The 16,436-nt window shown below is 42.9% G+C and overlaps 1 protein-coding gene across 3 annotated transcripts in view; it reads right to left on the minus strand.

Moving 5' to 3' along the window:
* AEBP2 (AE binding protein 2) overlaps positions 1-16,436 on the minus strand; it is a 39,992-nt gene that overhangs the window by 14,466 nt on the left and 9,090 nt on the right. For all 3 annotated transcript variants that reach the window (XM_056516321.1, XM_056516320.1, XM_056516319.1), the window contains exons 2-3: positions 6,674-6,881; positions 3,670-3,777 (exon numbers count right to left, since the gene is read on the minus strand). In XM_056516321.1, coding sequence (XP_056372296.1) covers positions 3,670-3,777; positions 6,674-6,881 — 316 coding nt within the window. The remainder of the gene's footprint in view (positions 1-3,669; positions 3,778-6,673; positions 6,882-16,436) is intronic.

Raw genomic sequence — 16,436 nt, forward strand, 5'->3', positions numbered from 1 at the left:
CCATTAATCCTTTCATTGTGCTCAACATCTAAGAGTTCATTTGATGTGTCTTCAAGTAACTTTCAGTGCCAAATAATACTTGATCAATTTATTTTTGCCCCTGCACACCAGAAACCATGCTGGAAAATGCAGGTTGTCACAACATTTAACTATTCCAATACTTATTCCTTGTAACAGTCAAGTTTAGGACAAGGAACATGGAATATTTTCTTTCATTTCTTTTCAACTTGCCAAGGACAGTTTGAAACCAGGATGTTTTCTAACTCAGCAGATCCTCCACATCCTGTATCTAAGGTCTGAAAACCAAGTTGCTGAACCCTCAAACAGGAGCACTGGTTTCTAAGAAGCTCCTAAAAAAGGTGAAATAAGAGATGTAAACAAGAATAATGTTGAGGGTTTTCTCTCTCAACTCTCTTTGCAAAATCATTCACAAAGATGAACTAAATGTCTTTGGAGAGAATATCTATATTCAATGACAAAAAAATATGAAAAGGACTGGCTAAATTCAGACTGTAAAGGAACCAACTCAGAGAGGAGCCGGATGTACACTACCAAGACACTGCCCCAAGAAAAAAGGAGCTAGCATAACAGTGGTCTCAAAAGCAGGCACCCATGAGCAAATTTACCTTTTCTGTGACACAGGTACTGCAGTAATCATGATGAGAAGGACACACTAAGCCACACAATCAGGAAAAAACAGGATAAACATGAATTTACTAGAACATGAACCATTTTGCCTTTGCAATTTAGAAGCAGGTTCATTTCTGTGACAAATGAACTGCACAGTCACATGGCTGGTAGGAATGAATGGAAAGGGCAGGTAAAACCCACAAAGACCTTTCAATGGGAAAGCAGAACAGCTCATTTAGAGCTGAATGGAGCCTTCAGTCAAAGGACAACTCCATGTGTATCACAAAAAGAGATAATTAAACCCAAAATGTGCAACTACATAAAATGAGTCCATTTGCAAGCAAACAGGAACTGAATAGGGACATTTCCTTCAATGCAGAAGAGAGTTATGTTTGGGACAGTCCCCAGGGCTTTTCAAAACAAGAAAATACATTTCTCTCCTCTTGCACTAGAAATGTAAGAATATATCAATCTGTGATATACTTATTACTCTCTTCTGGTCTTTGCATTACTGTAGTGTTCTTTTACCTTTACAAAGTAAGATTTCCATGCTCTTAGTTGCCATTTTCCTAGCTAAGATTGTTTTTCTTTACAACATCCAAAATAGCAGTACCTCAGACTACTGCACAGAGCTGTACTATTTCCATTACCACTTCTTACAGCTTTCCTCAAAAATCCCAACATTATTTTTTAACTACAACATTGAATGACTATTTTCTACAAGTTTCCTAAGATGACAGATTCCCTCCTTTGATGTTAGGATTCAAGTATATTCTCATAAGGCAACTGAAGTTTCATTTTCAATTTAGGTTTTGGGAGATATTTTGTCTGCAGTAATTATCAAGAACAGGTCTTTAAACCAACTCTGACTTCAAAAAATCTGGCTTTCCCTGAAAGGTGAGCAATTAAGATTTATGAGAGAAGGTAAATGCACTAAGTGGACACACTGGCTCCATTTTTGACTGACTGCCACAAAACAATTAATAAAAGGCTGCTCTTGGACTGGTCAAGACTAATATCCAACACTTCAAGTGTTTTTTGTCTCCAAGGGCAGATTTCTAAAGTTAGGATAAAAAAAAGCAGCAGCAAATGAAGGAAAGGAGCCAGTTAATTAATAGATTGCCATCCTCAGTCCTGACAGACACTCACATACTTGGCTACCTCATGTGAGCCCTGAAGCCTATTTCAGCAGAAATGACAGGGGAACAAAAGATGTTACAAAATTCTACTCAGACCACAATTATCCTCCATTCAAAGCTCCCAGGAATAGACTGAGAAATACAGGGATAAAAAACAAACAGAGGGACTGGAGACAGCAGTATGAAGAAATGCTGCAGTGACACACATTGAGCCAGGGTGATTAACTACTGCAACCCTCTAATGTTTTTTCTCTCCTCAGTAGGACCAGAAAGCACAGAAAATCAGCTGGTGCAGCAAAACAACAGGTACTGAACACAGGGTGATTATTATCTGAAACAATCACTGACATCTTTAGGGCTCTGGCTTGCCAAAAGAACCAGGGCACCAAGTGAAACTGCCTTGGCCAGGTAAGCCTGACAGACTCTGCTGCTTCTGAGCTAAGCCCATCTCCTCAAGCCAACTCTCTAAAACTGACTTGCTTTGAGCTACACCAAGTAAGAGCACAGATGAAGCTGTTAAAAGACTTTCATCCAAGAACAAAGCTTGCCATTATACTTTGAGGTAGACAAAGTATTTAACTCCACACTAGAGAAAACCTAGGGTACAAGCTTTCCCTGGTAAGTGGTGATCACTTTCTTTCCTACTACTGCTATTATTATTAATAATCAGAGATTAGGATTTCAGTTTAGATCAGTTCCTGAAACAACTGCATCTGCAAACTTACAGGGATCTAGGATCCTTAAGCTATCCCTTCAGGAGCATGCTAAACTCATTCCTTCAATGGCAGGGTATGAAAACCTTAAAACTCATTTTCCTGTGGTTATTTCCTGAGTCAGAAAACTTCAGTCTAAACTACAGATTTCGGAATGGAAAAAAATCTGTTTATTAAAAAAATCTGTTTCATATGCAATGCAGTATTTTTACTCTCTCGGTTCTGAGTTTAATTTAGTCTTGTTTTTTTTTATTATTAAAACCTATATAGAAAATGTAACTATGGAAAGACACCCCTGCAACAGAAAAGTATTTTTAGTAATAAAACTGCCTTAAAATAGAATTCTTTAAAAGTGGAATATATTAACCTGAGGATAAAGAGAAGAGAGGGAAGACAGAGACTTGGTGGGGTTGGGGGAGAAAGAGGCATAAAATGCTACCTAAACTAAAAAAAAGCAAACAAACCAAAACCCAAATCCTATTTCATTTTCATATCCTACATGGAAGAACTCAGTCTGAAGTAGTGTGGGTGGGACTTACCATCAAGTGATCCAGGACTGACAGCTATGAACTGCCCCAACTGTATCCAAAAGAGGATGAAGCAGCTCATTAATAACGGATTGGTGGGTGTGGGAATGATAAACTATACCTAGAACTGCAGCTACAGATTAAGGGGAGAGAGAAAGAGAAAGTTAAAAATACTGGGCAGGAAATACAGTCAGCTCAAGGGTCCTGCACTCCTGACTTCCTTATTCTTTTCAGAGATGTGAACCATAAACAGTCACTGCCAGTGCTTCTACTGAATTTAACAGAAGCAGCTTTTAGTCAAGCACCATTAGCCACAATCCAAAACTCAGTGTGGAAGTGCAAAGTATGACAGAAAAAATCTCACTGCTACAGTGTGAACACTGCACTGCAAGATGCACAAAGCCCCTGAACTCTGGCACTATTTAGTTTTGCACTCCCTGCCATTACAAGTTAAAAGAAACAGGGATAGAGCAGCAGTAACAGTTTCTTCAGCTGCTTTTGTAGAAGAACAGAGCTTTGGGCACTATTACTGCACAGAAGAAGGCTCAGCTCACTTTTTAAGAAATCCTCCAGTGATGGTATTTTTCAACTGACGTGTTAGGAAAAATAAAGAGAATTTTTCTAACAATAGGAGATAATGTATGTTAGAATGAGCCTTACCTTGAAAGGTTTGTCCCCACTGTGTGTCAGCATATGCCTCTGCAACCAGCTTTGACTTGTTGAAGGTGTATTATATACTTTGCAACCTTTCCACAAGCAAACAAACACCTAATAGAGTAAAAACATGGTAAGTTTACACAAGTCATAGAGAACAGTAAATTAAAAAAACACATTAAAAAGAAGGCTGTTTTTACAACATTTCCAACACTTCAAAGAATTCAGAACAAAAACCATTTATTTTGAAACACACTTCTCACATCTCACCAAGGAAAAAATAATTACAGCCCCAAGTATTCAATGAAAACAGGTCACTGGGAGAAAATACCAACAGCAGATGCTCCTGCAGATAACCACAATCCAGAACAACAGCATCTGCTGTATTTGTGTCTGCACTCAGTATCTGTATCCACCAGATATGGAGACAGAACACTTTTTATTGAAAAATCTGCATCTTCTGAGTAGTAGTTATAGAAATAAAATAATTTTATTCCTTGAGCATGAAAAAGTAAAAATTAGTGATTGCAGTGCAGTTTATATACTGGAGTTTTGTATTCTGGAATAGCAGATACCTCTAGTTAGGGCCTTACATCCAATTCCTGATGAAGGAACCTACCACTTCTCATGGGATTCAAAATCTATGGGTGTTTTGTGACTGCAGTGTACAGAACAATCACATGCACAATAGTGCATTAAGGGGAGCAGAACTCACTCATGCTGCTTTTCTCTCCTCTCTCATTGTGTTTATCTGTAACTGAGGGAATAAAAAAGCTCAATGAACTTGCCTTTCATTAGAATTTCCTCAACAGGTCTGTGGGTGAAGGGAGGCAAAGCCCTCATTTGTCACAGCAAAAGAAAGTTCCCAGGAACAGCACTGTTCATAACACAGTTTTTCAGAAATGCAGGAAACTAATTGGATTTCGGTTTCTTGTTCTCTTTTGGAGAGTAAAATGCCTCAACCTTCAAAAGATTGTATTTTCAAAATGAAAAAGCAGCCACAGGAGTTCTACATTCTTGCTGTATAATGGGCAGATCCATAACCCAGCTTTTCTCAGCCAAAGCTGGGAACCCCTCAGTGTCTGTGTGACTGATCCAGGCCCTCACCTTTGGGGTCTGCCACTGCCCAGTTCTGAGATCCCCTCAAAGGCACAGAATTGGCATTTCTGGGATTTCTGGCTCTCCATGAGTGCCCTGGCTTTGCCATCAGCAGCTGCAGGGCACGTGGCAAAGCTGTGTCACTGAGAACTTACAGATGGGGAGACACAAGCACTTGGGTGTGTAACCACATGCCACAAGCCCAGACAAGGCTTCTGGGGAATCCCTGTCAAAAGGCTGAACCCAAAATATTTCTGAAATAACATCTTTTGGAAGCAAAACTGTTTGTCAAAAAGTTTCCCAGGCTCTTCATGGATCTATCTGGTTTAGACTGGAGCCATGACCTCGGTATTAGCTGGAAAAAAACACATTTTACCATGCAAAGATGTTTATCCTATTCCTTGCCATTCTTAATAAGAAATAACTTAACCCTCACTTCTCTTCAAATTTAGAGCCATTCAGTTCAGTAAGACCTGAAACCCCATCAAAAGCAGAAGACAATTTCCAACATGCTGGAACACCTCACCGGCAGGTGGCAGACAAATCCTGAAACAAACCCAGGTCACATCCCCATCCCACAGCACTTCCCAAACAATAAACTCCAGCAGGGGTTCAAAAGTGTGAACTGAATGCAACAGTTATCAGGCACTTGGTGCTTCCAACAACATCCTCTTTTAAATATACAAATACAACATTTTCTAAACAAAAATACCCACAAATCATGTCACATGAAATGTAAGCAACAAGAAATAAAACATAGGAAAAACAAACAAAATCTGCAAAATCTTCCAGCCCCTTTTTAAGAATGTAAAGGAATCATGGATAGGATAATAAAGATCCAAACACACTGATTTTCTTGTTTCATCCAGGTTTCATGTAACACCTGTGGACAGAACTCAGAAATCATCTCATGGGTGGTTAAAAAGCCACTACATTGGATGGATCATTTTGCTTAGATACTGGACTGAAAAAAGCTATCAAATATGAACCTGAGAAGTTTATATTTGACAAAAAATATTATCTAAATACAGGCAGACTCACAGCTGTGTCAGTGACACATTTACATAATAAGTTATTTAAAGTAATGCAAATTAGCATTTTATTGAAGTTTCTTATTCACTGAAGATATAGAGCAACAGCCCAACGTTTTCCTTCAGAAGAAGTTATCTGCTGACTTTTTGTCCTGTCACAACTATTCTGCTTCAAGAACTGCTATTATCTCTCCCAGAAGTTGAAGAGCTGCAACACACAGTGCCAAAGCAGGCAGATTGCCTGTACTGGATGTAAAGATAGTTTACATGATATATTCCAGGCATCAGAGGTAATTTGGGAGCTTGAAGATGGGAGGTAGTTAAGTGCAAAGTTGAAATTACTCTACTAGAAGATGTTTTTAAACATTAAAATTGAGACCAATTATCATTTGACCAGGGATTAGACTGGAATTTACATGCTTATTTATGCAAGTCAATTTAAAAAAGAGAATTAGATGCAATTATAAAGAAGGAAAACTTGCCATCAGTATTACACACAGAGCTGTTTTGTTAAGACTCTGTACTATTGAGTCAGTCTTGCATCTTCCCTATTATACATTCTGGATGGATCTTACCTGTGGTGAGCTCCCTTTGGTAGCAGTAATTAAGATGTGACTTCACACAAGTTCACGTGCAGGAACACGTACACTCAGAGTTTTAAGAAAATGAATTCCAAGGGTAAGCACTTAAAGACACACCAGTAGCTTCAGGAGTTGAGAAGTCAACACAGCTACCGAAACCCTGGAAGTCTCCAATAATTTATTGAAAAGAACTGACTACTCCCTTAAAGGCAGGCTGCTGCCCTCGCAGCCACTAGCGACAGAAGCGGCTGTGACACCGACTCTGCCCCGTCCCCGGAGAACGGCGGCAGCGACACCCACCCCTCCTCGCTGGCCGTCCACGTGGATGGCGCGGATGTGCTCGGCCAGGTCGGGGCTGGAGCCGAAGCAGGCGTGGCACTGGTCCCAGCAGCACGTGTAGGCGATGCCCTTGGCGGCGGCGGCGGCCACGCCCTGCCCGTTCATCATCACCGGCGTGGAGCGCCCGCTCGAGATGGTGCTGTCCACGTCCATGATGGTGCTGCTGATGCTGCAAGGCAAGCACAGCTCTGCTCAGTCAGGCTGGATGGGGAGTTAACACAGCTCTGCTCGGTCAGGCTGGATGGGGAGTTAACACAGCTCTGCTCAGTCAGGCTGGATGGGGAGAGCAACACAGCTCTGCTCAGTCAGGCTGGATGGGGAGATCAACACAGCTCTGCTCGGTCAGGCTGGATGGGGAGTTAACACAGCTCTGCTCAGTCAGGCTGTATGGGGAGAGCAACACAGCTCAGGCTGTAATGGGGGAGATCAACACAGCTCAGTCAGGCTGTACTGGGGGAGTTAACACAGCTCAGTCAGGCTGTACTAGGGGAGATCAACACAGCTCAGTCAGGCTGTATGGGGAGATCAACACAGCTCAGTCAGGCTGTACTGGGGGAGTTCAAACACACCTCAGCTCAGTCAGGCTGTACTGGGGAGTTCAAACACACCTCTGCTCAGTCAGGCTGTACTGGGGGAGCTCAAACACACCTCAGCTCAGTCAGGCTGTACTGGGGGAGTTAACACAGCACATCAAAACTGCACCTTTCTGTTCCACATGTGTTTCAACAGGTTGAAAAGAAAACCTTGCACAAATCTATTATTTACTGTGGCACATCACTTCATTAATAAATGTACAGTTAGGAAACAGTTATAATTACTCAACACCGTAACTTCTTCTGGACACAAGGAACACAAGGCAGGAATGGAAAATCCTCAATAAATGGAGCCCAGCATTCCCTGCCAACACTAGAGCCTTAGAAAGAACACAGCACTGCAGTTCTACATGGGGCTCAGGGTGCACCCCAGCATGGTGTCCATCGTGTGCATGGCCTAAACTGATGCTGCTGGTTTTGGTTTAGCAGAAGGTTTCCAGAGAAGGCAGAACCAGCAGAGAAATCTGTAGCCAGCAGGGGTCACTTTCATCAGCCTTTCTACTCTGTACCTTGGCAAATACAGAGACAAGCACCAAAGGGATCAGAAGAAACGTGCCAAGAGTATGTGCTTTCCACAGATGAGCTACAAGTATGGAGATGGATGCTCTTCCTCCTTGAACAGCTACTCATACACCTTTTTTAACCTTGTCAATCTGCTCTGCTGTCATGAGGGCCTATTAGTTTTTCTCTTCCACAAAGCCACAGCATTACAGAATAGCTCATCTTTGACAGAACCTCAAAGACCAGATGGTCAAATTTGCTTAAACAGGAACGAGTGAGATCAGATTGCCCATGGTCTTGGTCCAGTGGAGTTGTTCATGGGTGTGTTCAAATGCTGGGATTGCTGCTACATTTCTGAACAATTTTCTCAATGGCTGACTAACCTTGTGGTGGAAGGGGGAAGTTTCCCAACATCTCATCAGAATTTCCAGTGCTGCAACTTCTGTCTCTTGTCTCTCATCCTTGGCAGCTGCAGCGTGGAGATGACTCTGCCTCCTCCATTGTTACAGCTCCCCATCAGATCACTGAACACAGGAAAGCCCTGCCTTCCTCCTCCCAAAACTCAAGGAACACTGGCACTCAGCCTCTCCATGCCCTGGATTGCTTCAGCAGCCTAACCACTTCTGAGAGCCTCCACCAGACCCTCTCCACACATGTATAACTGGGATATGCTAAAGCACTCTGCTTTTAAGGTACAGGTGCTGTTCCCTATTTTTACCATCACTGCTTACATGCCCAGTATTGTTCTACTACACACTGAGATGAACGAAAGAAAAAACACCATTAATCAAAATCTGAAGATACATTAGCATGTTTCTTCTGTTCTAAGTCTCTGCTAGTGATTTCTCACATTATCTGTGTCTTTCTGAATCACTACTATGCTAGCAGGTTTTCTCTCTGACAGATTTTGAAATAATCACAGATATTTGCTTTGCTTAGATTTCCCATTCTCACCCACCATGGAGATTCCACTGCATTTATGAATAAAAAGTGACTTGCCTTAGTCTAAATAACAGATTCCCTGTAGGAATGCTCCCAGTTATAAGTTTAGTTTTAACTACCCTGAGTAATTTGGTTTCATGAACAAACCCTTATCTCAAGAGATATCAGCAACATAACATATCCCAACCACAGAACCCTTACCATCTTCCAACTGATTTGCCTCCATTATTAAAAATGACCAACTGTTTTTAGGTTTTTGTCTTCCAAGTTAAAAGGAAAGTTTCCAATACCTTACAACATCTTTTTTCTTCAATGAAAGTATATCAAATACATAGTTCCAAATGCTACACAAAGACCCCATGCCTTTCTTCCACTCCCTCCCAATTTCAAACAAGATCTAACAATTTAGAAGGCACAGCTGCTATCCATGGAAGTCATACAGGATATTTGCTGCTACACAACAAATTTCCATGTGTCCATTATTTTTATTTTCTTCCCTTTTGTACACCCTGAATACACAGAGCTTTCCATGATCCCTGCCCATGTCTCCCTTTCCTCCCCAGTAATCTTGATTCCTTTTATGACATACAACCTCCCAATCTGTCACCAGCAAGTAAAAAAAGTATTCCACTGGCCCTGAGCTGAAGCTCCCAGCCCAACAGCATTAACAGCCACTAACTACATGTACTGTACCAGCATTTTAGGATCCCTGTAGGAAATTGTCAGAACCTTTACCTGCAAAACCTGTTGCAAGTAATCCTAATTTTTCCATGTGCCAGGCTCACAACAGATGCAATATTTTCTCCTTCCTCAACTGATGTCTAGACCAAAAACCATCTCCAAAAATAAAGTCTGCAAAACTGCAGTGTGAAAGCAAAATTTACTCACAATGATAAAAAATGGAGTAATTAATTACAGCTAATTGTGCAAGGCCCATCTCCCCTGAGGTGAAGCTGCCCACAGACACTGTCAGAAGGCCACTGTGCAGCTGGGCACAGGGTGGCACACAGCCCAGCCACTGGTGCCACAGCCACACATCAGTGCTGCTGCACACAGCAGGTGCCACCGAGGCTGGCAAAGCACTGCACACACAGCACCCAGCCAGGGATAACCTGCCTTCCCACTGCTCACAGCACCAAAGCCAACTCTGCCAAAGGCCTCCCAGGAGCAGCTCAAGCTCCAAAGCCATTTCAGTACGAGTTTCTACACCCCCAGGCAGCATGGGGTGCATTCTCTCACACCACAAACAGCTCACTTCTGACTGAGAGGATGGGAGGAGCACAGGGCACAGTGTGATGGGCATTAAACACAGCTCCCTGGGCTTACAGTCTGGTCTGAGGGGCAAAGGATAAGAAAACATCACCTTCAACATGTTCTGTCAAAGCATTTTGAGGCAGGGAAGAAGTGCACCCTCATGCAGGTGTGTGTGGTTTCTCTGCTCCACAGGCATGAAATCTGCTTAATTCCTCTAAGAAGAGAGAAAAAAAATCCCTGAAAATTATCAACCTAAAGCATGAGAGTTTAGTTCACACTGCCAGTGCAGTGCAACACACCTTGACACAAAATCACAGGTCTCTGATTTTACAGCCTAGGGAATGCAAATGCTTAGGTTTTGTGGTTTTTTACAAGCTATCCTCCCTTCTTCTGAAGAAAAGTATGTAAAAGTCAACTGATCCCAGCAAAAGCTATCAGGACAGTAGGGTTATTAATGACATAAGGAACCAGTAACACTTGGCAAGCTAATTTAGCTATTCTTGTTTAAATGTTTGCTGGGTTCTGGTTTAATAGCTTAAGTGTTTGCTAAGGGCTAACAGATTAACATGGTATCAAAATTTTGTATCAGAGGAAGCAGAATAAAAAAAGGCTGCCCACAGCACTTAAAGCAAGTAGTACCATACAGAATTCAGAAATTGAGAATGAACTGCTACCTTGGACTATGATTCTATAAGATATTCAAAATCCTGTCTAAAAATGGGAAAAAATAGAACTCAAATCCAGTTGAGCAATAACAGATTAATATTTAAGGCAAAATGCCCCCCTTCCTTCTAGTTCAAAGAACACTGAGTACAACATTAAAGAGCACAGACAAAGATTGCTGCAACAGAACAAACCACAGAAATAACCCAATGGTCTATAGAACAAAATGAGGAGTCCCACAGTAAGACATCACTATGTTTGGATGGACTTTCTTGATATATTCTTGGTAGACTGTAATGCAAGAAACTCACTGCCCCGGCCCATTCCTTCTCTAGTAACAATCTGTTACATAAAAATGCAATATACATTTTTTGTTCCCTCTTCTGTGCCTCCAGAACCCGTGCATTTCAGGTGATCAGGTACCTCCCAGTACTAAGAAATCTAGAACCAGTTTCTGTCTCACATAGCAAGTTCTGTTCCTCACTAGAGAGGTCAAGGCTGCAAAGAGAATCTGTGAGAGACCAGTGCCCAGTATAACTCAAGTGTGTGTAGTTTTCTCTGTCTTTCACACACTGAGAAAAATAGCAGGAAGCTTTTCAGAGAAGAGTCTGCAGTGTATGTAACATCAAAGACACTGACTTGGGCGGTCTCTGGACCTGCCCATTTCCAGATGAAGCAGGAAGAGAACTTTACAGTCAGAGCTGGGCTCCTACTAAGTCTGGGAAGATTTCACTGCAACACTGTCAGAGCTGCCAATTCAGGCACTTTTTTGTTTCTCAGAATTTCAGAAAGGGCTTGAGGACAGGACACAAGTGAGATGTGTGCACAAACACTCAGCCCGAGATGGGCTGGACTAAAGAAAAGGGGTGTGTATCTTTCAGGCTAGGAATGGGGCTTTCCAACCACACACAACTTCCTATCTGCTTGGGATGTTCTGAGAGAGGGAAAGGTTCCTTAACAAAGGGAAGGTACTAATGGAAATTACATCCTTCTGCTGTCTCACCCCAGATCCATAAAGCTTACAAGTGGGAAGGTAATGATGTGCATAAGAGGAGAAAACCAAGTAACAAAAGCACACATATCCTGCTAATAGAACAGAAACAGATTTTCAGCTGGCCAAGGTAAAGCTTTTCTGCCTCCTGCTAAGCCCTGTCTCCCAGGCAGGAGATGTGCTCAAAGCCTGCCTGCCACTATCAAACAGAATGACACGAGCAGAACCCAAGTGCTCGTGGCACTCCCCTCCTGCCAGCGACAGCCAGGTCTGGGTTTGCTCCCAGGCTGCAGGCAGGCTCCACTCCATTGTCATGGATCTACAGAGCATGGCCTGATGAAGAACATCAGACATTTGAGTTTCAGGGAGTTCAGCTCAGGGGTCATCCCAAACAATGGAGCATCAAAAACAGTCACTGCTGGAGAGAGCCTGCATACACAATAGCAGTTTTTAAGAAGCACCATTCAAAAGACTGACTAATTACTAAAATTTAGAACTGTTACAGCAAGCACAACGTGATCTTCTAGCTTATGTTGTCCCTATTTTCAACCTAATCAAGCACCTGAATCAACTTGATGTAAAAATCACAGGTCTAGAGGCAAGAACTGAACGTTCTTCTGAAATGCTTTACTAAACCCAGACCTCGTTTCACCAAGCCTGCAAACACTGGCAGTGTCTGCCAAATGCAGCAAGGCAGAACTGGAAACACACAATCTTCTCAGAGGGGTCAGACATTTTTCTCTCCTCCTACAAATTTCCCCTCTACCAAGAGATCAATAGCCTTGAAACGATCCTGACATTTAAAATGAGTTCATTAAGCAAAACCATGCAAGCTTAAATAGAGGAACCATTACCTCAAAGGCATTGTTTCAGGTCTTATTTTTACCTGTACTTATTTCACCTGTAGCTAGAAATAGTACAGTCTTCATTACCAAGAACATGAAGGTATTTTTAGCAGCACTTTCATGTTAAAGATTAGTGCTTGCACAATCAAATGCATCTAGCTGGTTAATTTAGTTCGAACTCTATTTAAAAACAATCCTGAAACAAAACATAATACCTAAAAACTTGTAAGAAGCTGTCAGTCATTTTCACTTCATAGAAAGCAAAAAGCATTTTTCAAGCACTTTAAATTCTGGATTATTCTCTTCCTCAAAAGATCTAAGCCAAATTAAGTAATTACTGGAGTTACATAAATATGGATATTTTCTATGGGGGAAAAAAAAAACAAAATCCAAATTATTCACAATTAAAAATGCACAAATTTTAAACTATATATTATACACCTGGGCCCTAACTTTTGTGCACATTTAAATGTGAATAAAACTATGATGAGACTATGATTTAATGCATTAAATAAAATGGTATACTGCACATCACTGCTGACACATACTTGGCTCTCCAAGGAGATTGTTTTCCTCCCTACTGCAAGTAATACCTTCTGTTGAATTTAACGAATGAAATCCACAGAATTTACTCTTTCCCTGATTTTGTTAATCTTTCAGAACAACGGGGAGTAAGAGTCGAGAGGGAATATCACCAAAAAAGCTGAAAGAACAGCAAAATAATTGCATTTTTAGTTTCCACCAAGTCCCATTAGCAACTGTCCACTTGAAGGGAGAGAAGGCAGGCACTGAACACACGCACAAAGGCCCAATCAATTTGCTATTATACCTTTAATGTCTGCTAAACACAGTCCCTGCAGACCTGAAGGAGTGCCCTTCCCCGAGGCACAGGCAGCCGAACAGATGGGCCCTGGGGCGAGCCCCAGGGGCAGAGCAGCCTGCAGCCCCAGCACAGAGCTCAGCTGGGCTCAGAGCCCCTGCCCTCCTGTGCCCAGATGTGCCAGCAGGGCAAGAACAGCACCCAGCCCCAGCACAGAGCTCAGCTGGGCTCAGAGCCCCGGCCCTCCTGTGCCCAGATGTGCCAGCAGGGCAAGAACAGCACCCAGCCCCAGCACAGAGCTCAGCTGGCTCAGAGCCCCTGCCTCCCAGTGCCCAGATGTGCCAGCAGGGCAAGAACAGCACCCAGCCCCAGCACAGAGCTCAGCTGGCTCAGAGCCCCTGCCTCCCAGTGCCCAGATGTGCCAGCAGGGCAAGAACAGCACCCAGCCCCAGCACAGAGCTCAGCTGGCTCAGAGCCCCTGCCCTCCTGTGCCCAGATGTGCCAGCAGGGCAAGAACAGCACCCAGCCCCAGCACAGAGCTCAGCTGGCTCAGAGCCCCTGCCTCCCAGTGCCCAGATGTGCCAGCAGGGCAAGAACAGCACCCAGCCCCAGCACAGAGCTCAGCTGGCTCAGAGCCCCTGCCCTCCTGTGCCCAGATGTGCCAGCAGGGCAAGAACAGCACCCAGCCCCAGCACAGAGCTCAGCTGGCTCAGCCCCTGCCCTCCTGTGCCCAGATGTGCCAGCAGGGCAAGAACAGCACCCAGCCCCAGCACAGAGCTCAGCTGGGCTCAGCCCCTGCCCTCCTGTGCCCAGATGTGCCAGCAGGGCAAGAACAGCACCCAGCCCCAGCACAGAGCTCAGCTGGCTCAGAGCCCCTGCCCTCCTGTGCCCAGATGTGCATCAGCTGGGCTCAGCCCCTGCCCTCCAGGGCAGCCACAGCACCCAGCTCGGTTACACCATCCCATGTGACACATCCCGGAGGAAAACCCCTCCTCCTGGGAAGCACCGAGCACACACTGCGGGGTCGCTGCCACCCACACTGCCGAGCTGCCATCAAGCTGCACTGCTCCAAGTGTTGGGAACAGTTTCTGAAATGCACACTGATAATCCAGCCATAAAACATCAAACCGGCAGACTGCCTCTGAAACCAAAGCTACAAACCTTACTGGAAGGGTTAAGGATTAAAAAACATATCAATACCCTGTGCTAGTTTTGCTTTTCCTAGTCAGTGAAATACTCATTTGGTGCCCCTTACAGCTGCTGCTACATTGGTCTAACCCAGGAGGGAAGCTTAAGGAAGAAAACTGAGCTGTTACAGTCAGAATAACAATAATGTCACAATAATGGGAACACTGTAAATGACAGTCAGTCACACCTCACAGCAACTTCAAGGGTTAATACCTAGAAATCAACAGACATGCTTCTGCCACCTGGAAGACTAAATCACAACTAGGTAGTAATCCCCAAAGAAAACAAACAGCACCAACTGCAATCATTCAATTACAAACACCAAGTCAAAACAGAAACATTCAAAGAAAATAATAATGACATGCTTAGTGACATCCCCCAGCACCTCATTATTTTCATTTCACTAAGAAAACTCGAGTGCAAACAAAAACTTCACTGTTTTCGCCACTACTCCTATTATTTTCCAAGATAAGAGGTGGAAAATTGTGGTGTGCAGCTCTGGCCAGTGGACAAGTTCCACAAAAACAACAGCTTTTCAACACCACCAAATCCAAAGCAATTTGTGCTCGCTATTTCCTAATGCAATCAAAGATCAGGGGAAGATAAATCCTCACAAAACTCCAAAATTATCCAATTACTAACCCTCAGCCCGCATCACTGAGAGGAGGATCTTACACCTGCCCTATTTTAAACTATCTCCATCAATTCCAAACAGAGAACCCATGGATACAGCAGATTAGTAACAGTAATTGTTCTACTGGCTCCTAAACAAAAGCAGAGAAGAATAAATTCCTATGTTTTTGTACTAAAGATCTAATTTGTGCTGACATTCCATGACTATTAAGCCAAATGTCTTTCTGCAGTTACTACCACAACATCTGCATGGGGGTACCAGAACACAACAAGACACAGGACTCAAGACAACTATACACAGGTGGCCAAGGAGATGTCAGTTCATCTTTTTGCTTTATGCTCTCCAAATGATCATGCCAATTTAAAAGCAGGATTAAAACAGGTCCTAAGAAAAACAGAGCTCCCAAAACATGAGCAATCACCATGAGCCAGCAACAGAGCAGAAAAGTTTGAGATTTGCCTGATCAGTTTTTGTTCCTCTGCCCATCTTTGGTAAATTTGGTATTTTATGATGCATCTAACAAACTCCTCCTACTAAATTTCAGTAATTTATCAATTTAATTCCCTAAAACAAACAATTATGTTCCACAAGCAAAACAGTTTGTCTTACTTTAATGCATGTAGTTCGACTGTGGCATGAAAATTCCATTATGCTTTAGAGCTCTTACAGCTCCTTTTCACTGCACCAGCAACCAGCCCAGAGAGAATCTTCAAAGGAGACAGAAAGCAGCTTGAGCTACCTGCATATCTAAGGGGTTTTTTGGCTGATTTTGCTGAGAAAACCATTTAAATTAAACCTTTAAATAGAAAGCATCCAAAATAATTTCACAATTGATAATGACTATTTTCTGAGTTCAGAAAAACCCACCACCACTAAGAAAAAAATAATATACATGGACAAACCACCAAAAAACAAAAAAAGAAACAACAAAAAACCCAAACAACAAAAAACCAGAGCAAAGAGAGAATGCAGAACACTAAACAGCTGCCAAAGAGAAGATTACTCACAGGGCAGCAAGAAATCAGAACACATGGATCAGAAAACAAGCCAGGACTACATGAACTGAAAGTCCACACCACGTTCCAAAGCAGCACCTTCTGCTCACCCCTGGCAGACAGACACACAGAACAACCACCCCACAGCTCTTCAGAGGCAAGGGAGGCAAAGCAGGATAGGCAAAAATAAATCAAAGCAACATTAAGGCAACACAGAGAAAAAAAGACCATCATTTCCAAGACTGAAGACAGCACCCACTCACTTGGAAGCACTTGTGCTTCTGAATCACCCCTAAGC

This window comes from Oenanthe melanoleuca, chromosome 1A, assembly GCF_029582105.1.
Source record: "Oenanthe melanoleuca isolate GR-GAL-2019-014 chromosome 1A, OMel1.0, whole genome shotgun sequence".
NCBI lineage: Eukaryota > Metazoa > Chordata > Aves > Passeriformes > Muscicapidae > Oenanthe > Oenanthe melanoleuca.